We start from the raw sequence: 23831 nt of genomic DNA, 5'->3' as shown, positions 1-23831 counted from the left end.
TTGACACACTCATTTTTATGTATTTGTACACACTCATTCATACACACATACTTATGCAAAATCTCACAGTCACACACTCAAGCATTCCCTCACATACATACACACACTCACATATTGATTTATCTCTGGATAATTAAATAGAGATTAAGGTAGTGTGGATGATATTTGACATGATCCCATATGGAAGATTAATCCAAAATACGAGACCCCATATGGTCAGACAAGTTACTGAACTGAATCTAAAATTGGTTTGGTGTTAAGAGGCAGAGGGTGATGTGAGGGATATTTTAGTGATTGAAAGTCTCTGACCAGTGGTGTACCACAGAGATTGTTGCTGGGGCCTTTGCTGTTTGTCTGAAAGTGACTGGAGGAGGTACGAATACCTGTAGTAAGATGATGAAGGCAAAGAGGACACATGTCTTTATTGCTGGGGTTTAAAGTATAAGAGCAGGGAGATTACGGTTACAACTTTATAAAACATTAATTTGGCACAGTTGGAGTACTCTATGCAATTCTAATCACCGCCTTATAATAATAATAATATGCTGGTCTGAGGAAGCAGATGAACTTCAAAGTAACTTTATCAAACTACGTATACATATGTCACCGTGAGATTCATTTTCTTGCAGGTATTCACAGTAGAACAAAGAAATACAACCAAATCACTGAAAAACTACACACAATGACACACTGTGCAGCATTAACAGCAGTGCAGTGCAATAGCTGCAAAATAAAGGCACTCATTAATGGAAACACTAAACTCAGTAATGAAATGAGGACACAAACAGCAGAAGAGATTAAGAGACAAAAGTGAACCCCTAAGAGCAGAAATAGCCCACTTAATAGAGTATAAAATGGATAACCAAGCAAGAAAGTTAAGAGAAAAGCTAAGAAAATACCAAGAAGATAGTATTATAGTATATAATATAGTATTATATAGTATACAGGCAGAATATAGTATTAATGGTAAGACTCTTGGCAGTGTGGAGGATCAGAGGGATCTTGGGGTCCGAGTCCATAGGACACTCATAGCTGCTGCACAGGTTGACTCTGTGGTTAAGAAGGCATATGGTGCATCGGCCTTCATCAATCGTGGGATTGAGTTTAAGAGCTGAGAAGTTATGTTGCAGCTATATAGGACCCTGGTCAGACCCCACTTGGAGTACTGTGCTCAGTTCTGGTCACCTCACTACAGGAAGGATGTGGAAACCATAGAAAGGGTGCAGAGGAGATTTACAAGGATGTTGCCTGGATTGGGGAGCATGCCTTATGAAAACAGATTGAGTGAACTTGCCTTTTCTCCTTGGAGCAACGGAGGATGGGAAGTGACCTGATGGAGGTGTATAAGATGATGAGGGGCATTGATTGTGTGGATAGTCAGAGGAGTTTACCCAGGGCTGAAATGGCTAACACAAGAGGGCACAGTTTGAAGGTGCTTGGGAGTAGGTACAGAGGAGATGTCAGGGTTAAGTTTTTTTACGCAGAGAGTGGTGAGTTTGTGGAATGGGCTGCTGGTGACAGTGGTGGAGGCGGATACAATAGGGTCTTTTAAGAGACTCCTGAACAGGTACATGGAGCTCAGAAAAATAGAGGGCTATGGGTAACCCTAGGTAATTTATAAGGTAAGGTCATGTTCGGGACAGCATTGTGGGCCGAAGGGCCTGTATTGTGCTGTAGGTTTTCTATGTTTCTAAGGTACAAGGTCCACACAAGATATGATCAACCTAACACAAGCATTGTTGAATTTATAGATACACTGAAACAAAAGCTTGGTGCATACAAAGCCATACTAAATAGATACATGAAATACACCAAAGAAAACAGAATTATCAGTTCAAGGACAATGAAAATGGTTTATACAGGACATTGAAACTAAATATGACGGACCAAAATTTCACCAACCCTAGCACAGAATTACCAGAAAACAGAGAAAAAGAACTTTTGGTCTAATATCTGTCAAACATGGTGACACTCATGAGGAAGCAAGCTAGATTAGGGAGGAAAGAGAATGTACTCACACAATTGAAAACATGCAAACACCTCAAGTTACAATGGATATGCTAAAAGTGGTTATAAAAAATGTATTTACCTTTATCCTTACCTACTAATACATGTCAACAATTTTCTTAAAAATCCTGAAAAAGTGCCCTAATTTTTGAGAGAATGTAAAACATATCTCTTAGATATCACAAATGACCCATCAAAATATCAATATATAAAATTGTAACATCATGCATCTTGCAACTAATCACCACTTACTTAGATAACCACAATATACTTACAGAAGAGCAAAAGTGTAAGTGTATGAAAGGATGTAAAGAACAACTGATAATAGATTCTGTAATTCTAAATCAAGCCTGGCGGAAAAGTAGAAATCTTTCATGTTCGATTCTGTCCCACAGTCATGGTTAATAGAAGCTCTTAATATCTATAAACTCCACCCAATACTTGTGAAATTCCGACAACATCTGGCGTACTGTAATCACCCTGTCTATTAACACCCAAAAAACAACCACCACCATTAGCAAAATAAACCGAGCATTTTCCAGGGCGATTCTCTAATCCCACAATGGTTTTGTCTAGCTTTAAACCCGCTCTCTAACCTGATTTCATTCCCCATTTTCATCTGATTCAGCAAGTTAAAGAGCTGGTATAAGTATCTGAGATACCAATAAGCAAAGAAAATAGATCATAGCGCGATGAAAGGAAATCTTTTGACAGAATTTACTTCAAGGCTTAAGAAAATCTGCCAAACAGAACTCAACAGTAAAACACCGCACACTGTTGGAGCAGTGCTGCCAGGATAATCAAGGACACGACCCACCCAGCCAACATACTTTTCATCCCTCTTCCCTCCGGGAGAAGGCTCAGGAGCTTGAAGACTCGTACGGCCAGATTTGGGAACAGCTTCTTTCCAACTGTGATAAGACTGCTGAACGGATCCTGACCCGGATCTGGGCCGTACCCTCCAAATATCCAGACCTGCCTCTCGGTTTTTTTGCACTACCTTACTTTCCATTTTTCTATTTTCTATTTATGATTTATAATTTAAATTTTTAATATTTACTATTGATTTGTAATCCAGGGAGCAGGAAGCGCAGAATCAAATATCGCTGTGATGATGGTATGTTCTAGTATCAATTGTTTGGCGACAATAAAGTAAAGTAAAATATAAAAAAGTTAATAAACATTTTCACCATACCTATAGTGAAACACTTTCACTATACCCATATTAATATATTCTTTTGGTATAATATCTTGGTACTAGGCTGATCTGGAAAATTTATGAAGAAAAATAACAAATGAAATGACAAATTTTAGAAAAGACCATGTACACTCAAATGTACTTAGATTAACACTACCTAGGACAGGAGGAGGAAGAGAAGTAACAGGCAAAAAAAATTACACAACAGTCAGATAAAACTTCTAAGGTTATATTTTCATCAAAAACACGAGAAAGTCTACAGATGCTGGAAATCCAAAGCAACACATACAACATGCTGGAGGAACTCAGAAAGTCAGACAGCATCTATGGAAGTGGATAAACAGTTGATGTTTTGGGCCAAGACCCTTCTTCAGGACTGGAAAGGAATGGGGTGAGTTAGACGCCAGAATAAAAAGGTAAGCGGCAGGGGGAAGAAGGATAGCTAGAAGGTGATAGGTGAAGCCAGGTTTGTTAGAAAGATAAACGGCTGATAAAGGAATCTGATAGGAGAGGAGAGTGGACCATCGGAGAAAGGGAGAAGGGGAGGGGCATAGGGGGAGGTGATAGGCAAATAAGAAGAGGAAAGAGGCCAGAGTGGAGAAGAGGGAAGGAGGAGGGTACTTTTTTATGTGAAGGAGAAATCAATATTCATGCCATCAGGTTGGAGGCTACCCAGAAAGAATATAAGGCGTTGCTCCTCCACCCTGAGGTTGGCCTGATCTTGGCACAAGAAGAGGCCATGGTCCAAAATGTTGGAACAGGAACGGGAATCAGAATTAAATTGTTTGGCTACCGGGAAGTTCTACTTTTGGCAGATGGTGCAGAGGTGTTCAACAAAGCAGTCCCCCAATTTATGATGGGTCTCACCCATGTAAGGAGGCTGCATCAGGAACACTGGACACAATAGATGGCTCCAGCAGATTCACAGATAAAGTGTTGCTTCATCTGGAAGGATTGTTTGGGGCCCTGAATGGAGGTGAGGGTGGAGATAAACGGGCAGATGTAGTTTCATCAACAAATCGGAATTCAGCACTCCATACAAGCATATACAATTCTGATAAGATGTACACACCACTAAACTTAAATGAAAGCACAACCCAGAAAAACGAAGAAATTTTCACTATTGAAGAAAAAGTTAACCAATAGAAGAGCATGACCCTCCATGGAAGACATCCTCATAATCTGAGCAGACTAGATGTTGTCACGGAAGCGTCAAACACCTGGCTCAGAGTTGGAGACCTCTTTCCAGAAACAGAGGGGTTCCTTGTGGCAATAGAGGACCAGGTGGTTAACGTAAAAAATGATCAAAATACATAATAATGACCAAATTCAAGATGATAAATGCAGAAAATACCAAGAGAAACCAGAAACAATCCAACACATTACAGGATTCTGTAGTAGTTCAATTCAATCTGAATACTTATGTTCAATCAAGTGGCAAACATCATTCACCAAAATCTTGCTTTAAAATACAAACTTATAAAAGACATCATACCTTGCTATAAATACAATCCTGATCCAGTTTTAGAGTCAGAGTCCTACAGATTATGTTACGACCGATCCACTATTACAGATATTTGGCGTGTGGCCAAGTGGTTAAGGAGTTCGTCTAGTGATCTGAAGGTCGCTAGTTCAAGCCTTGGCTGAGGTAGTGTGTTGTGTGTCACGGTGGCGTGGAGAGAGCAGACTTGCAACATGGGCAACTGCCGGTCTTCCATACAACCTTGCCCAGGCCTGCGCCCTGGAAACCTTCCAAGGTCCAAATCCATGGTCTCACGAGACTAACTGATGCCTATAAAATTATTACAGATAGGACAATCCATAATAAGCAAGCAAGAACAACTTACTCAATAGGTACCTGTATAGCACATAACATACGGAATTCACTAAGTGAAAAACATCAGAACTATGCTGAATCAAAAGAAGAAGTTGAAAGATTATGGAACATGAACAGGGTATACATTGTCCCTATAGTAATATCTGCAACTGATATCATCCCAAACACTACACAATAGCATTAAACAATTAGGGCTACACAGCAATATTTACAAAAATCTCCAGAAAACCACAATATTAAACACTGCTAGAATAGTCTGAAAGTTCCTAGCAATAGAGAAATAAGTGTGCTTGGCTATGCCTGTACCTCAGGTTTTACCAGCATGAGATAAGAAAAAAAATAATAAAAATAAAATAATAAAAAATAATGGTTGCAGCTATATAGGACCCTGGTCAGACCCCAATTGGAGTACTGTGCTCAGTTCTGGTCGCCTCACTACAGGAAGGATGTGGAAACCATAGGAAGGGTGCAGAGGAGATTTACAAGGATGTTGCCTGGATTGGGGAGCACGCCTTATGAAAACGGGTTGAGTGAACTCGGCCTTTTCTCCTTTGAGCGGCGGAGGATGAGAGGTGACCTGATAGAGTTGTATAAGATGATGAGAGGCATTGATCGTGTGGATAGTCAGAGGCTTTTTCCCAGGGCTGAAATGGCTGCCACAAGAGGGCACAGGTTTAAGGTGCTTGGAAGTAGGTGCAGAGGAGATGTCAGGGGTAAGTTTTTTTACGCAGAGAGACCCTGCAGAGACTTGTTCTGGAGCTTCTCCGGCCTATGGTCAGGCCACACTTAGATCCCCTCCAGTTCGCCTACCAGCCCCGACTAGGAGTTGAGGATGCCATCGTCTACCTGCTGAACCGTGTCAATGCCCATCTGGACAAACCAGCAAGCACTGTGAGGGTCATGTTTTTTGACTTCTCCAGAGCGTTCAACACCATCCGGCCTACTCTGCTGGGGGAGAAGCTGACAGCGATGCAGGTGGATGCTTCCCTGGTGTCATGGATTCTTGATTAATCCATGACTGGCAGACCACAGTATGTGTGCTTGCAACATTGTGTATCCGACAGAGTGATCAGCAGCACTGGGGCTCCACAGGGGACTGTCTTGTCTCCCTTTCTCTTCACCATTTACACCTCGGACTTCAACTACTGCACAGAGTCTTGTCATCTTTAAGAGTTTTCGGATGACTCTGCCATAGTTGGATGCATCAGCAAGGGAGATGAGGCTGAGTACAGGGCTACAGTAGGAAACTTTGTCACATGGTATGAGCAGAATTATCTGCAGCTTAATGCGAAAAAGACTAAGGAGCTGGTGGTAAACCTGAGGAGAGCTAAGGTACCGGTGACCCCTGTTTCCATCAAGGGGGTCAGTGTGGACATGGTGGAGGATTACAGATACCTGGGGATACGTATTGACAATAAACTGGACTGGTCAAAGAACACTGAGGCTGTCTACAAGAAGGGTCAGGGCCGTCTCTATTTCCTGAGGAGACTGAGGTCCTTTAACATCTGCCGGACAATGCTGAGGATGTTCTACGAATCTGTGGTGACCAGTGCGATCATGTTTGCTGTTGTGTGCTGGGGCAGCAGACTGAGGATAGCAGACACCAACAGAATCAACAAACTCATTCGTAAGGCCGGTGATGTTGTGGGGATGGAACTGGACTCTCTGACAGTGGTGTGTGAAAAGAGGATGCTGTCCAAGTTGCATGCCATCTTGGACAATGTCTCCCATCCACTACATAATGTACTGGGTGGGCACAGGAGTACATTCAGCCAGAGACTCATTCCACCGAGATGCAACACAGAGCGTCATAGGAAGTCATTCCTGCCTGTGGCCATCAAACTTCACAACTCCTCCCTTGGAGGGTCAGACACCCTGAGCCAATAGGCTGGTCCTGGACTATTTCATAATTTACTGGCATAATTTACATATTACTATTTAACTATTTATAGTTTTATTACTATTTATTATTTATGGTGCAACTGTAACAAAAACCAATTTCCCCCGGGATCAATAAAGTATGACTATGACTATGTGAGTGTGTGGAATGGGCTGTCAGCAACAGTGGTGGAGGCAGATACGATAGGGTCTTTTAAGAGACTTTTGGATAGGTACATGGAGCTTAGAAAAATAGAGGGCTATGGGTAACCCTAGGTAATTTCTAAGGTAGGGACATGTTAGGCACAACTTTGTGAGCCAAAGGGCCTGTATTGTGCTGTAGGTTTTCTATGTTTCTATGTTTTCTATAACAACTTATTTATAGAATTATAAATTATAGGAGGGATGAGATTGAAATGGTGAGAGCCCAGGGCTATGCTGGGTTTGTTTTCTTTACAGCAAACCAGGTTTATAGGGGACCTGATAGAGATAAAAAGTTATAAGTGGAATGGACAGGTTTAGAAGTAGAAAACCTTTTTCCATTACAGATGTATCTAAAACCAGCAGATATAGTTTAAGGTAAGGGGTATAAGGTTTAGAGAGGATCCAAGGAAGAATTTTATCAGTAGAGGGTTGTTGGAATTTGAATGCACTGCCTGAGGGAGTGGTGGAGGCAGAGGCCCTCATATGTAGCGTGTAAGTGGTAATTAGATGAACACTTGAATCACCAAGGTATAAGAGGCTACAGACCAAGTGGCTGGTAGATGGGATTACCACAGATTATGACCAGCATGGAGGTGATGGGCCAAAGGGCCTGTTTCTGTCATCCATAACTCTGTGACTCTATGGTTTCAGATGTGGGATTGTTGTTTGGGAAGCCATGATATGGCACTGCAGACAGAAGCATGAGCATTTCCAGCATTTATTAATATAGTCAGTGCCAGCTCATCCAAACTCAATTTTCAATGCACAGGTAATCCCTCTGATCTGTTGGAAAGCCCATTGATTGGATGTTTCCAACAGTTCTGAGAGTTGGCTGGGTGAGCTCAGCAGCATGAGTCTCTAGTTGTAGGTGGATTCTTAGGACAGAGTGCCAGTCAGTGTCACAGGGTGCTGCTAAATCAAAGTGCAGCCTTCTGGTGTCACCGGTGAATTGCAGAGACAGAAAATAAGCCTGGCAGAGAGGAAACAGGTCTTGTTAACTCAGTCCAACATCTCCCCCTGCCAAGTGGCGACTAATTTACTCCCCTTGATGTCAAACTGAGCCATGCTGAGACCAGCCATTTCTTTTCACAATCATCATGGTATTGAAGGCTCAGGTCTGTGAGGAACTGGGAACTGTTGTCACTCTGGTCCTCTTCCATGGACAAGAATACAGTGTCAAGGTCAGAACTGTTGCCATCACCACATTGGCCCAGCTCCACAAGAGACTGGAGGAGGCCTTTCACTACCAGATATTCCCTGGGCAGTGTGGGTGTTGGCAAACCCTTGGATGAATGAGTGTACATAACACTTCATGTAAATGCTGCCACACAGTGGACTGCCACATGGTGGATTACATGGCCATGCACAACTATGTGGGGTATGGAGGCTCATTAATGCCTCAGTTATCACCTTCCCTTGGACATTCCAGGTATAAAGCATGCCTGGGCAACATGTCTGCTCTTTCTCCACTTGCCCCATTGGAGGATTTCCTCAGCAGTAGCAGTGATGTTTGGAGTTGAGGGTGATCCTGACCATTTGTCCACAGATGGGTCTGAGCTGATATGGGAGTGTCAAACTGAAACCACAAACCTCCTGCTGATAGTCCCGATGAAGACACTTATAGTTAATCTACAGCGTCTTCCACACCAACATCTGGATCATGTACCATAATTGAACAATGGAATCCTGCCATCAGCCAAGATCCCAAATTCCTTTATCAATCTTGGATTTGTGCTCTCCTACTGGTACCAGACAGTACAGGCATCAGAGTGGTTGAGGCAGTGGTGTAGAGATGGGAGAGTATTCTACAACTCTGCAATATCATTTCTCAACCCCCGGAAGTCTCATAGTATCAGGTCAAACTTGGAGAGAGAACCCTGCTTCTGATCGCCACTTGCCATTCTCCTTCAACAGTGGCCTAGGCCCAATCAGCTTCATCAATAACCTTCCACTGCTAACCTTCCACTGATGTTTGCAGACTTCAGTTCCCTCAACATATTGGGGAGTAGACTTGTTGGGCTGCGCGGCTTTTTGCTCTTGTATTTCTATGATTAAACTAACTTGATTTTTTTTACCCCCAAACAGGGCTTTTTTGTTGCATTTATCTACTGCTTCTGCAATGGTGAGGTAAGTTTTACGAGGCCAGAAGTAAAGAGAAACTTTACTTCAGAAACAGAAAAACATCATGCTCTAAAAAAACCCAGATCTGAAAAGTTCTTATTCTTCCTTTCAAGTGCTCTCACACCATTCTCCTGATTTCTCTAGCTCTTTACTTTGCAATTTCTCATCATCCGAATTTAATCTTTGCTTCAGCTGCCTGCAACTTACCAGCTGCAATTCCCTCCTTGAATATTTCTGTCTCTCTACGCCTCGCTCTTCCTCCTCAAATGAGATTTCTAATCATCTGAAGATGCTTTCTGACCCACTGAGTTCCTCCAGCAATTTAATTTTTGCTCCAAGTTCCAGCAACTACAGTCTCTTGTCTCCTTATCATCTGTTACAAGTTCCTCTGAGAAAGTGTTAAAATTTTGTCTGAATTTCTCTCTATGAAGTGCCCGAGATACTTTACCATGTAAAACATGCTCTATAGCCACTGGCTGTGACATGAAAGCATTTTTTACAGTAAGCATTTCATTGCAGAGATGATGCTGACTGCTAAATAATTATTTTTGGTAATTTTTATTGAAAATATTTAGTTTTTCCTTACATTTTTATTCATTGAGTTAATATACAACTTTCTTCTTCTATATAACTTCCTTGGTAATCCTCTACTGATTTTAAAAACCTAATTAATCTTCAGGCTTAATGCACATGTTGGTGATGCCATATCCCTAGTTACTCTTCAACATAAACCCAGACTCCGGAACATCATCACGACTATAATTTACTGAATTATCCTTGTTGCTCTTCATAAACAAGAGAACAACATTGGCTACTCTCCAGTCTTTTGCTACTTTGCTCATGGCAAAAGAGGATACCAAGATCTCTGTCAAGATCCCACCAATTTCCCTCTTTGCTTCCCTGGGAATCTAGCTCAGTATCCTGGGCTAGGTTTAATCAGGCCTGGGAACTTAATCACCTTAATGAGTTTTAGGACACACAACACCTACCTCCTCCTCCTTGATATCAACATGCCCTGGAATATTAACATACCCCTCCTTGATCTCAACATCCATCAATTTCTCTCTCTTTGCTGAATACCAATGGAAAATACTCATTTAGTACCTTGTCCACTTCCTCTAGCTCCATGTATAAATTCCCTCTTTTTGCCCTTGAGTAGATCTGGCTGCTTCCTAACTAGCACTCTGAATCTAAGATATACATAACATCTCTTGTGGCTTTCCTTAATCTTACTTGCCATGGACATTTCCTGGCCCTCTTTACCTCTCCAAAGTCTTTGTACAAGTTATTTTCAGTTTTTAATATTCATCAAGGGTGTCTCTCTAAACAGGAATATAATTCCCCCACACCTGATAAATTAGGTCACAAACCCAATTATCCCACAGCATCAAAAGCCCAGTCAACTAACCATGGCACCATAAATGTGACCATTCCTTCACAATGATGTAATCAAAGCTCCAAAATTGTGTGAAGTCACAATGCATCATAATCACAAAATGTGCTCTTCACTATGCTACGCATCTTCATTTCAATCACCTCTTCCTGTTGACTTTAAGAACTCAGTTATGACACAATTCTATTCAGCACTTAACCATTATATGACACTAATCACCCTATCAGAATACACTTTACTTCATAGCACCAATCAGCACTTTAGAGACATCATAGATCCAGTCACCCCTTCACAATAACGTCATCCTCCAATCAGTTCCTCAATGACACTATAGCAACAGCTTCCCATCATGGTTACATTATTACTAAAATCACCCCTTCACAATTATATCAGAATCCTAGTTTCTGACCAACTCTTCAGATGATATCAGAACCTCACTCAACCCCTACCAGTGACATCATGATCTCAATCTCCCATGACAAAGACATCATTATTCCAATCCACCTTTCAAAACATCATAACCTTAGTCCCCTCTCACAATGGTCTATGATGTCATTTTGAGAAGCTGATCTAAAGTATTCCAATGACATAATATCCTGTTTCCCCTTTGTAGTGTCACCACCATCACTTTTCACAGAAACCCTGGAAACTTCTTCACAATGTCAACACCACCCAAATGAGCTGTTTACACCATAACAACAGGGTCCACATGCCTTTCTCTCAAAGTAGCATCATCCATTCCACCTTTTCTATTTCCTTCATACTGTAAGTATGATACCTCTTCCAAACTGATATCATGACCACTTCAGAGTCTCTTCATGTTAATCCCTATCACTCCATCCCAATGTTATCAGAATCAGGTTTAGTATTATTGATATGTGTCATGAAAGTCATTATTTAGCAGTAGCAATAGAGTGCAATACATAAAAATTGCTTTAAATTACAAAAGTGTAAAAGATGAATAATGATCACCCTTAGTCTCTCCAACAAAACGACCTGCCTGCTCTTCACAATGGCATCAGATCCCAATCAGCACTTCCCAGTAAGTTCATAACCCATCTCTTTCACAGTGACACCTTAACACATCTCCCCTTCACAATAACAATCAGCACTCCTTCACAGTGACAAAGCCCAGTTTGCTCCTTCAGAATGACATCATAAATCCCAGTCAGCCCTTTGCAATGATGTCACAGCCCCTGTTGTCCCATTGTAGTGACATCATCACTCAAGTCTCCCCTTCAATGACATCATCAGCCCATCACAATCTGCACTGGCTCTAATGCCCAGAAACATAACCTTTCTTTCCCAACAGATGCTGTCTATCTAACCTGCTGAATATTTCCAGCATTTGCAATCCTCACTCTCTAACTCAGATTTTTATTCTATGCTCTCTGCAGGTTCAGGCAGAAATAAAGAAGTCCTGGTTGAGGCGGAACATACGCCTGAATTTTCAGCAACAGGCACGGGCAGGCAGTAGCTGCCCTTATGGAGCTGTGACCTCTCATGCTACCAACAGCATTAGCAGCACCATCGCCACACGAGGCCTGTCCACAACGCACAGTAATGCCCGGCCCTGCACCCTGCCTCTGCATTCCATCATCAAGCTGCCTGGTAACACTCCAAATACACCCCCCTCAGACAACTGCCTGCCCTCTCCCAGCCTGGCCAACACGGAGAGACATGTAGAGGGCACGGAGAAAAATGTAGAGGGCATGGAGCGGGAGCAGCATCTCCAGCCTTCTCTCCATCATCAATGGGAAACAGTGATGTGAACAAACTGAAGTGCTTTATCCCTGCAACCTTCAATCTGCTGAATAAAAGAAACAGTATACAGATCAACTAAAAGTTGGTGTCGACTCATTTATTACCAGGCAGGAGAGACTGAACTTGAGAGACAAGTCCCAAGGCCAGGTGTTCCCGACCTGGGATCCACAGATCCCTCAGTTAATGGTAGGGGTCCATGGCATAAAAATGGTTGGGAACCCCTGCCCTTAGGCGACAGGGTCCGTGACCCGTAGTAGTTTGAGCATCTCCCATGTTAGACATTTTATAATAGGCAGGTAGCATCTAGAGAAGGGCTGACCAAGTAACACAACACAATGCAGGCCAGGTACATCTATCAACAGAGGGATTAAGCTGAAGGTCAATGTTAGGAAGTTTGTCTGAAAAGGACTGGTTGATGAACACAGTTGGACAGGTGGGATGAATGTGTTAATTTCAATATTACGGGTACGGCAGATTAATTTAGAGCCCAGATGAGTACATGGGACTATGAGACTTAGTTTTGTCGGAGGGACAGGACCAGCAGCTCAACATTCCAGGGTTTTGATGTCTTAGGCAAGATTGGGAGGGTGGTAAAAGAGATGGAGGAGCTGCACTGTAATCAGGGAGAATGTTACAACTGCATTCAGAGGGGACACACTGAAGGGCTCATCTACTGAGACAATATGGGTAGAAACAAAAAATAAGAAAGATGCAATCAGTCTGATGGGTTTATACTATTGACCTCCCAATAGTCTTTGGGAGAGAGAGGAACAGAAATATAGGCAAATTATGGAACAACATTAAAGCAATTATATTATCATAGTGGGTGGTTTTAACTTCTCATTATTGACTGGGACATCCTTGATGCACGAGGCTTAAATTTCTTTGTAGAATTTCTTTGGTAAATCCAAGAGTTTTAGAGTTAGGGTTAGAGTTTCTTGAAACAATACATGGGTAATCCAACTTGAAGGGGGACCATACTGAACCTTATTTTGAAAAATGAGCCCAGCCAGCAGACTGACTTTTCATCGGGAAAGCTTTTGAGAACAGTGATCACAACTCTAAGCTTTAAGATAGATATGAACCCTAGAAAGGGGCACGAGAGAGGGTTGTGCATGGTCACCGTTACTCTTCGCATTATATCTGGAACCATTAGCTCAACACATTAGACAAAATGAAGATATCAGGGGAATTACTACTAAAGGGACAGAACGTAAGTTGGCCTGTTACGCGGATGACATTTTTATCTATCTAGGGCAACCAACATACTCTTTACCTAAATTGATGTAATCCTTTGAACAATAAGGCCAATTATCAGGATACAAGATCAACATAGATAAAACCCAACTACTTTCATGTAACTATAGCCCACCAAGAGAAATTGAAAGTAGATATCCTTGGGCATGGCAAACAGAGTCTGTCAAATATTTGGGCATCATTATGCCAAAAAATTTAGCAAAATTATCAGAACGCAATTATCAGCCTATATATTAAAAATTAAGGAAGATACAACAAGATGGAACCTAATTCCTTTTCTTGGTCTCAGTTCAAGGATTGAATCTATTAAAATGAATATACTGCCCAGACTACTAAATCTCTTTCAAAACCTTCCAATAGAGATTAACCAAAATCAATTCAATGAATGGAACAAGATGCTATCAAGATATATATGGCAAGGTAAAAAGCCTAGAATTCATCTCAAATCTTTGCAATTAGCCAAGGAAAAGGGGGGATGGGGCTTACCTTCGCTTAGAGATTACTATTTTGCAGCACAGTTGAGAGCCGTGATATGCTGGTGCAACCCATCATATGACGCTCATGGAAAAACATTGAGGAGAGGATACTTTCCATTCCCATACAGGCAACTCTGGCTGATAACCTACTAAGTTACATAAATGCTACTGATAACCCATGGGTGAAATGGGCTCCTAAAATATGGAAAACTATTATAAAAGAATATAAACTAGAGAGAGACATTGCAATTCTTAAATGGTGTGCATATGACTCGGAATTTACGCCAGACAAACTGGATGCTAGATTTAAGCACTGGACAGCTAAAGGAATAACATCTATTTGCAGTATAATGAAAGAAGGAACACTGTTCAGTTTTGAAATGCTCAAAGAGAAACACTTATTAGAAAAACAAGACTTTTATTGATATGTATAGATGTGACAGTATGTTAATAGGACAGTGAAAAATGTAACCAAGGCAAGTACATGCTTGATAGAGCTATTTAGAAAAGCATATAATTCAGACAACGGTAGTAGAATAATTTTAAGCATGTATAAGGGTTTGTCAAATCTTAAAACACATTCGACTTCATACATTAAAACAAAATGGGAGAAGGAAGGAGGGATAATAATATCCGAGGAAGAATGGACAATAATATAGAGGTATCAATGGAAGTGTACTAGTTCACAGAAATGGAGGGAGTTCGGGTGGAAAAACTTGATATTTTATTACACCCTCTCAGAAATCCCATTATGATAGTAACCTCCCTGTTTGCTGGAGAAATTGTGGAAATCAAAATGCAAACCATTATCATATTTTCTGGGAATGCCCCATTATCAAAGACTATTGGAGTGGGATACACAATGCCCTACAAGACATCTTTCAATGTGAAATACCCTTAGAAAGTAGGACCATATATTTTGGGTATATACCTCAAGAATGGTTGAAAAGAGATAAATATTTAATGAATGTACTGCTGGTGGCTGGTAAAAAGACCCTTACCAGGAAATGGTTATCAAGATTCAAGATTCAAAAAACTTTATTGTCATTCTAACCATACATCAACTCTGCAGGGCAGAATGAGACAGCATTTCTCAGGAGCAGTGCAATTATAACATAACAAATGCAACACTAAATAATAAACATAACAATAAATAGTAAAACACAACAGCCACATGTCAGTTAAAATCAGTTATAAGTGTCCAGTGCAAGATAAAAGTGTCCAAGGCAGAGTCAGGTGGAGCAGCTATTTAGCAGTCTGACTGCCTGTGGAAGGAAGCTGTTTAGTAGCCTTGTGGTTTTAGTTTTGATGCTCCTGTAATGTTTGCCTGATGGCAGAAGAACAAACAGTTCATAGAGAGGGTGTGAGGAGTCTTTAATGATGTACCGTGTCTTCTGGAGGCATCGACTCTGAAAGAGGTCTTGGACAGAAGGTAGGGAGACCCCAATAACCTTCTCTGCTCCCCTAACCACCCTCTGCAAGGCTTTTTTGTCGACAGCACTGCAGCTGGAGTACCAGGTTGTGATGCAAAAGGTCAGCACACTCTCAACCACGCCTCTGTAGAATGTAGTTAAGATATTAGTGGGGAGTGATGCTTGTTTAAGCTTCCTCAGAAAGTGCAATCTCTGCTGGGCCCGGTTCACAATCCCAGTGGTGTTCCTGGACCAGGTGAGATTGTCCGAGATCTGCACCCCAAGGAACTTGATGTTTTCCACTCTCTCCACTGTGGAGCCGCTGATGCTGAGGGGTGTGTGCTCAGGCTGAGACCGTCTGAAATCGACGATCATCTCCTTGGTTTTGGTGACAGGAGAGCCCAACTTTAAATGTATGGATGGAAATTACAATGGACATTTACAAAATGGAGAAGATAACAGCATATGTTATTCATAAATTGGAATCATTTTATTCATACTGGGAAAAATGGTTTAACCACATAGCACCTTATAGGCCCGATTTTATTCTCACAAGTCAATGAATATGTTGTAAGAAGATCACTCCCTACTTTGTACATAGTTTTCTGCTTTTGATTGTTCTTTCTTTCCTCTCCTTTCTACAAGTGTATACTTCAGATAAATATTATGTGGAGATTTGTGACAAATATGACTATATGATATATACATATAGTATCTGAAATACATCTTATGAAAAGTTTTGTTTGATGATGAACTTCAATAATAGATAAATTACAAAAAAGATAGATATGAATAAGTTTGGAGCCTGAAAGCTAAAGTTAGATTTCTGAACTTTACACCTGCTTCCTTTTTCTTTTTGACTAAGCATAGTGGTGAGCATAATGCTACTACAGCGCCAGTGACCTGGATTCAATTCCTACCGCTATCTGTACGGAGATTGCAAATTTTCCTCATGACCGCATAGGTTTCATCTGGGTGCCCCGGTTTCCTCCCACATTCCAAAGATGTACGGGTTAAGCAGGTTAGTTGGTCACATGGGTGTAACTGGGCAGGACAGGTTTGTTCAGCAGGTAAGGGCTGTTACCATGCTGAATCTCTAAATAAAGAAATATAAAATTTAGACAGGGTCCTTGTGGAATATAAAGATAGCAGGATAGAACTCAAGCATGGAACTGGGGGGGTCAAAACAGACCATGAAATTTCCTTAACAAGTAGAATTAAAGGCATTTTATACTTACATTGAAAACAATAGGGGTTAGAAAAAGAGGTCTTGGGGAGGTGGTAGGAAGCAGACTTTTTAGTATAGTTTGGAGTGCAGCCATTGTTAACTAGATTTTTCCACATGGCAGAAGTTTGGGATCCTGAATTTGAAATGGAGCCTGTTACCAATATCCCAACTTCTGTTGATATGGCAAGGCTAATGAATGATGATATCAATGGAAATCACTCTTCAGATTTGAAAGGCTTTTCACAAAATGCAACTTCAATTAAAAATAAGTTTAACATACAGGCTGGGAGAAGATATGGATTTGGCAGAGGTGACTCTAGTGTACTTCCAAGAATGAACGTGCAGAATGAAGGATGATCTATTGGCAGAGGTGGGGCTCTCAGTAGAGGTATTTCTGGTGCAAGAGCAGGAATTAGTATTCGGTCAGGTGATAGTGGATTTTGTTTCAGTCGTGGAAAAGCTGGATTTGGTTCTGCTGCATCAAGAGGTGGTTATAGAGGTAGAAATGAACATCCTTTGTCTGGATCTAATTCTACATTGGGAGGTCAATGGGATTCTGACAGTGCTGGTGGTGACAGTCTAAACCAAAGTCCCAAAGGAACCTATGTCCCTCCAGCAGCACCTGAAGAAGAAAATGCTATTTTTGCTTGAAATCAGACTGGAATTAACTTCGATAAATATGATGAAATTCTTGTGGATGTTTCAGGAATAAACATCCCACCTGCTATACTGACATTTGATGAAGCTCATCTATGTGAAACATTGAACAATAACATTAGCAAGGCTGGATACCTGAAGTCAACACCAGTTCAGAAGTACGGAATTCCAATTGTGCTTGCGGGCTGGGATTTGATGACGTACTCAGACAGGCTCTGGGAAAATGGCTGCTTTCCTATTGCTAATAATAGAAATGCTGCTGAAGGGTAAGGCAGCAGCTTGTCGATCTCAGGAGTTTCAGCATCTACACATGAACTGATCAATCAGATACATCTGGAAGCTAGTAAGTTTTCTTATGGAACTATTGTGAAACCTGTTGTACTCTATGGAGGAACAAGTATAGCACATCAAATCCGCCAGGTTCTGCAAGGCTGTAATACATTGTGTGGCACCCCAGGAAGACTTTTGGATATTATCTCAAAAGGGAAAGTTGCCCTTGGGAAAGTCCAGTACCTGATACTGGATGAAGCAGATCGTATGTTGGATATGGGATTTGAACTAGCTATGCGGAAACTAGTAGACTCACTTGGCATGTCACCGAAACAAGACTGCCAGACTCTGATGTTTAGTGTTGACTTTTCCTGAAGAGATTCAGAGGTTGGCTGCAGATTTCATAAAGAGTGATTATTTGTTCCTTGCTGTTGGTCGAGTGGGAGGAGCCTGTGGTGATGTACAGCAGTCTGTACTGCAAGTTGACCAGTATTTCGAAAGGAACAAACTGATTGAAATCCTCACTAATACAGGTATTGAACGGACTATGATCTTTGTTGATACCAAAAGAAAAGCTGACTTTCTTGCTGCTTTCCTTTGTCAAGAGAAATTCCCCACAAGTATGCATGGTGATCGAGAGCAAAAGGAAAGAGAGATAGCACTTGGTGACTTCCGTACAGAGAAGTGTCCCACTTTGGTGGCTACAGCAGTGGCAGCTCGAGGACTAGACATTGAGTACATACAACATGTGATTAACTTCAATTTGCCGTCCACCATTGATGAATACGTCCATCGCATTGGACGTACAGGTCGTTGTGGACATGTTGGCAAAGCAATATCATTCTTTGATTCAAGTATGCCAATAGCATGTGCCCTCCTAAAGGTCCTCTCTGATGCACAGCAAGAAGTTCCTGTATGGTTAGAAGAAATTGCTTTTGCTGCTCATGGAACTAGTTACCATAACTCCCTTGGATAGTCTTTGCTTCTGTAGATACACGCAAGATGTTGGGTGTTAACAGAAACTTCAGTGGTTATGAAGCAAGTCCGCTGGTGACATATGGTGAAAATGAAGATATTTGGGAATAATGCCCACACTTAAACTTTAAAACAGTGTCCACTAAGGGTTATTAATATTGAAGCTTTTCATTGTTTACCTATTTTATAGGAAGCTCATTTGTAAAATTTGTGTTTACATTTAGTTGCACACGTTTTCATATTTAAGTTGCATGACAGTGGTCAGATATTACAATGTTGATCTATTTATTTGTTATCTGTATGACTTGGGAAATTTCAGTAAGGTTATAATAAACTGAAAAACTATCAAAAAAACAATAGGGTAACTCGGCAGAGGGTAGGAGCACTCAAGACAAAGAAGGGAATTTATGCTTGGAGTCAGATGATGTGGGTGAGGCATTAAGTGAGTACCTTGTATCTATATTCACCAAGAAGGAGACAGAGGTTAGTGAGAACAGTGTGGGACACACTAATGTGCTAGGGCACTTTGAGATCAAAGAGGTGGTGCTGGGTCTTCTGAAGAGCATCAAGGGTGGATAAAGCCTCAAGGCTGATGAGATATATCCTAGGTTACTGAAAGAGGCTGGAGCCTTGACCAAGTTCTTTGTATCCTGGTTAGCAACAGGTGAGGACCTGGAGGACTGCTGAGTAGCCAATGTTGTTCCTTTATTCAAGAAGGAAAATAGGGATAATCCAGGAAATTATAGGCCAGTGAGCCTCACGTCAGTGGAAGGGACCCGATTGGAGAGGATTTTTAGGGATAGGATTTACATGGATTCAGAAAGATATGGTCTGATTAGGGGCAGTCAGTATGGCTTTGTATGGGGCAGGTTATGTCTTCCAAACAATTGAGTTTTTTTGAGGTGGTGATGTAAGTGATTAATGAGGGTAGGACAATAGATGTTGTCTACATGGATTATAGTAAGGCATTTAACAAGGTCCCTCATGGTAGCTCATCCAGAAGATTAAAATGCATGGGATCACAGGACAGTGGGTAGTGATGTATGGCAGTTATTCTGGCTGCAGGACTGTGACCAGTGGTGTTCTGTAGGGATCAGTGCTGGGATCTCTGTTGTTTGTGAGATATGTAAATAACTTGGAAGAAAATGTAGATTGGTGCATTAGTAGATTTGCAGATGGCACAAAGATTGGAGGAGTTATGGATAGTGTAGGAAGTTGTCAAAGGATACAGCAGGATGTAGATAGGTTACAGATACAGGCAGACAAATGGCAGATGCAGGTAAATCCAGCAAACTGTGAGGTGTTGCACTTGGAAAATCAAATTTAAAGGGGAAGCATACAGTTAATGGCAGGACTCCTAACAGCACTGACGTACAGGGAGATCCGTGGGTCCAAATCCATAGCTCCCTGAAAGTGGCTACGCAAGCAAATAGGGTGGTAAAGAAGATATATGGCATGTTTGCTTTCATTGAACAAGACATTGAGTATAAGTCAGGAAGTCATGTTACAGCTGTATAAAACCATGATTAGGCCGCATTTGAAGCATAGTATAGTTCTGGTTTCCCCATTACAGTAAGGATGACTGATGCTAAATGGCCTAACCAATGAAGGCTCTGGAGAGAGTGCAGAAGACGTTTACAAGGATGTGGCCTAGATTATAGGGTATGATTCATAAGGAGAGGTAGGACAAAAATTGGGTTTTTCTCTCAAACATTGGAGGCTGAGGGGGGGACCAGATAGATGTTTATAAAATTATGAGAGGCATAGATATGGTAGACAATCTTTTTCCCAAGCAATCCACATGAATTTAAGGCGAGGGAGCAAAGATTAAAGAGGTGTGTTAGTCCAGTTGAGTTTCTGGTTAGTGGTGACCCTCAGGAAGATAATTGTGGGCACAGTGCCATTGATGGTTAAGATTCAGAAGTTAGACTCCCCCACCCCCTTGTTGGAGATGGTCATTACCTGGCACTCTTGTAGCATGAATATTATTAACATTTATCAGACCCTGTTGAGGTCTTGCTACCTGCAGTTATAAGTTACTTCATTTGCTGAGAAGTTAGAAATGGAATTGAACACTATACAATCATCAGTTAACATCCCAGACTCTAACCTTCGATGGACGGAAGGCCACTGATGAAGCAGCAGAAGATGGTTAGGCCCAGGATACTGCCCAAGGAACTCCTGCAGTAATGACCTGGAGCTGGAGTAATTGACCTCCAACAACCACACCCATCTTCCCTTGTGTGAGGTCTGTCTCCAACCACTGGAATGTTTTTACCATGACACCATTGGGCTCTTTTGATTTTGTGTTTTAGCACATGGGGGGGGGGGGGGGTTCAATGTTTTTCTTTGAATGGATTCCATGGTTTTCTTTGTTTTGTGGCTGTCTGTGGGAAAGACACATCTCAGGGTTGAATACTGCATACCTATTTTAATAATAAGTGTACTTTGAATCTTTGGACACATCCCTCTACTAGTGGAGCTAGTCAGTGAGGGGATTACTTGAGAACACCACTCTACTAGTGGAACTAGTCAATGAGGTATCATTTGAACATACTCCTCTATTAGTGGAACTAGTTAGTGAGGGGATTATCTGAAAAAATAAACTATTAGTGGAACTAGTCAGTGAGTGGAACACCTGAATACAGTCCTTTACTAGCGGGGAGTGTAAGGGGATAAAGCTGAGCACTGATCTTATGGCAGTGAAAGGGGAAGATTGGAGAGGATAGTGGAAACACAGCCCGAGGTAAAACCGGGGAAAGGAATGGGATTGGAGGAAAGAAAATGGAATGAAAGACTCCGGGTGGATATTGCATTTGCATCTGTGACATCTGACGGGAAGGCCAAAGATGGCTTTCTGGAGCACTGAAGGCAGCAGAGGATGATGTGGAACTGTGGACCATAGCAGCTTTGAGACAGAGTGAGTTTTGTTGCAGGGAGAGATCTACCACATGGCATCAAGCATGGATCTTAAGATGTGGTGACACAATAGATAAATACCTGATAGTTTGAACATACCAGTGATCCTAGATGTATCAGAATGATGAAGTGAGGAATCCACATGAACTGAATTGATAAAGAAAAATGATGTTGTAACAACTATCTCACACTCAATGTCAGCAAGACTAAGGACCTGACTGTGGACTTAAAGAAGAGAAAGTCTGGAGAACACACACCAATCCTTATTAAGGTGTCAGCAGAGGAAAAGGTAAGCAACTTCAATTTCCTGGGCGTTAATATCTCCGAGGATCTATCCTGGCCACAGGATGCAAGCATGATGAAGGTATGCCAGTGGCTCTGCTTCATTTGGAGTTTGAGGAGATATGGTATGTCACAAAAAACTCTTACAAATTTCTATAGGTGTGCAGTGAAGAGAATTCTGACTGGTATCACAACCTGGTATGAAGCCTCCAATGCATAGGATTACAAGATGCCGTAGAGGTTGGTAGATCTTTGGTGCCTCAAGGTGGCATCCATCACTAATGACCTTCACCATCCAGGACATGCCCTCTTCTCATTACTAACATCAAGGAGAAGGGTATAGGAGCCTGAAGACCCACACACAATGATTTAGAAACAGTGCTTCCCCTCCACTATTAGATCTCTGAATGGCCTGTGAACGATATTTCATTATTCCTTTTTTTCGCACCATTTATTTTTTTATGTCTTTGCATTATACTACTGCCACAAAAACAAAAGAAAATCGTGTCATATGCCAGTGATAATAGATCTGATTCTAAAATCTTCTGAGATGTGGCGGTGGAGGGAGGGTTTGGTCAACACCTTATTGAAGACAACAAGGGAAACAAGAAGAAGAGGGTGAGCAAGGTTTAAAAAAAACAGAAGATATGCTGAAGCATGGAGCCAACTTCACATTTGGTATTCATGGAAGAGAAGTGACAATGAATTAAGCAATGAGTGAAAATTATAAACTGTAGGAAATCTGAAGTAAAAACAGAAAATGGTGGAAACATACAGCAGATCAGGCAGTACCAGGAGAAAAAGAAACAGAGTTCATGCTTCAGTTCAAAAACCTTTTGTCATAAGAAAGAAATGAAATTAAACTTGCAAAGAGGGCGAGGAGTTCCTGCAGCTTTGCAGTCCTGATCTTCTCAGTGCTGGAAGGGCTTCCTGGACCCTCAAGTGTGACTCATCAGCTGAGCAGAACCTGTGTAAACTCACTTTCTCCCTACAGGTAATCTTGGTGATTTCATCAAGGTGTGCTTACCTATAAGCAGTACTGAGCACCTAAAAGAATATTAATCCCTCCCAAAGCAGGTAAGTCTGTTCCTGGGACTTGGTGAACAGGGTCTGAATGAACCCACACTCATTATGTGCCTCCTTGTGAGCCACAATCAAATCTCCAGTGCTGTGCTTTCTTTCTCACTTAGATGAGGGAATGTTACCAACAATTGAGTTACCAGCATGGTCTGTTTTCTCACAAAATGTGCTGGTGCCCCATGGATTATTCTCAGTTTAGGGACAATTTTATTGCACTGCAGCCCAGAATACACTTTGCCAGGGCAGGCTTCAACCTCCCTTGCATTTAATGTAGAATACCACACTGACCTCAGGTTAATCTGAACCCAAGGTAGGCTACTGGCCCTTCCCATCTCAGGCTGAAGTACTTGAAAATCTGACTGAACAGGATCAGAATTACACTGAGAGTAGATTTCCACATCAACCAGGGAAAGAGCATGATCACAATATTACAATGAGTATACCCGATTTAAAACCAACAGTTGCATTTTCCACCAGATTTACATTAAACTCTTACCCCACAGACTACGGGAAAAGTTTAATTCAGAATTCAAGTGTTAAATGTTCAAGGGTATAAAATATCTGAAAGGATTTTCAAGCTTTAAGCTGCTGTGCTGTCAGAGCCTGAGCCACATTGAAGTGAATAATCACAACAAAGCTGTATACTTTGACATTTTCCATAACAGATCTCCAGCTCTGTTCCCATTAATGCAAGAAGTTCATAGTGCCTGTGGCAAATTGACCTCGATTACAATCTCAGCTGACGCACCAGAGGCAATTTGCTGTGTTTCAGCCTCACATTCTGGTTTTGATCTGCAATTATGCTCGGTATTAAAAATGATAGGCAGACTACAAGGGGAAAAAACAATCAAAATACAGTCCATACACATGAAA

At 41.4% G+C, this 23831-nt stretch overlaps 1 protein-coding gene and 1 pseudogene across 1 annotated transcript in view; both read left to right on the top strand.

Moving 5' to 3' along the window:
• Positions 1–12410, top strand: part of LOC140191868 (parathyroid hormone/parathyroid hormone-related peptide receptor-like) — a 60114-nt gene extending 47704 nt beyond the window's left edge. Inside the window, exons 12-13 of the mRNA XM_072249671.1 lie at positions 9210–9251; positions 12036–12410. Of these exons, the coding sequence (XP_072105772.1) occupies positions 9210–9251; positions 12036–12410 (417 nt within the window). The remainder of the gene's footprint in view (positions 1–9209; positions 9252–12035) is intronic.
• A 4171-nt stretch (positions 12411–16581) lies between these two features.
• Positions 16582–18788, top strand: LOC140191530 (probable ATP-dependent RNA helicase DDX4; annotated as a pseudogene).
• The last annotated feature ends 5043 nt before the right edge of the window (positions 18789–23831 follow it).

This window comes from Mobula birostris, chromosome X (assembly GCF_030028105.1).
Source record: "Mobula birostris isolate sMobBir1 chromosome X, sMobBir1.hap1, whole genome shotgun sequence".
In the NCBI taxonomy this organism is placed as follows: Eukaryota; Metazoa; Chordata; class Chondrichthyes; order Myliobatiformes; family Myliobatidae; genus Mobula; species Mobula birostris.
This window is presented reverse-complemented; position numbering and strand designations above follow the sequence as displayed.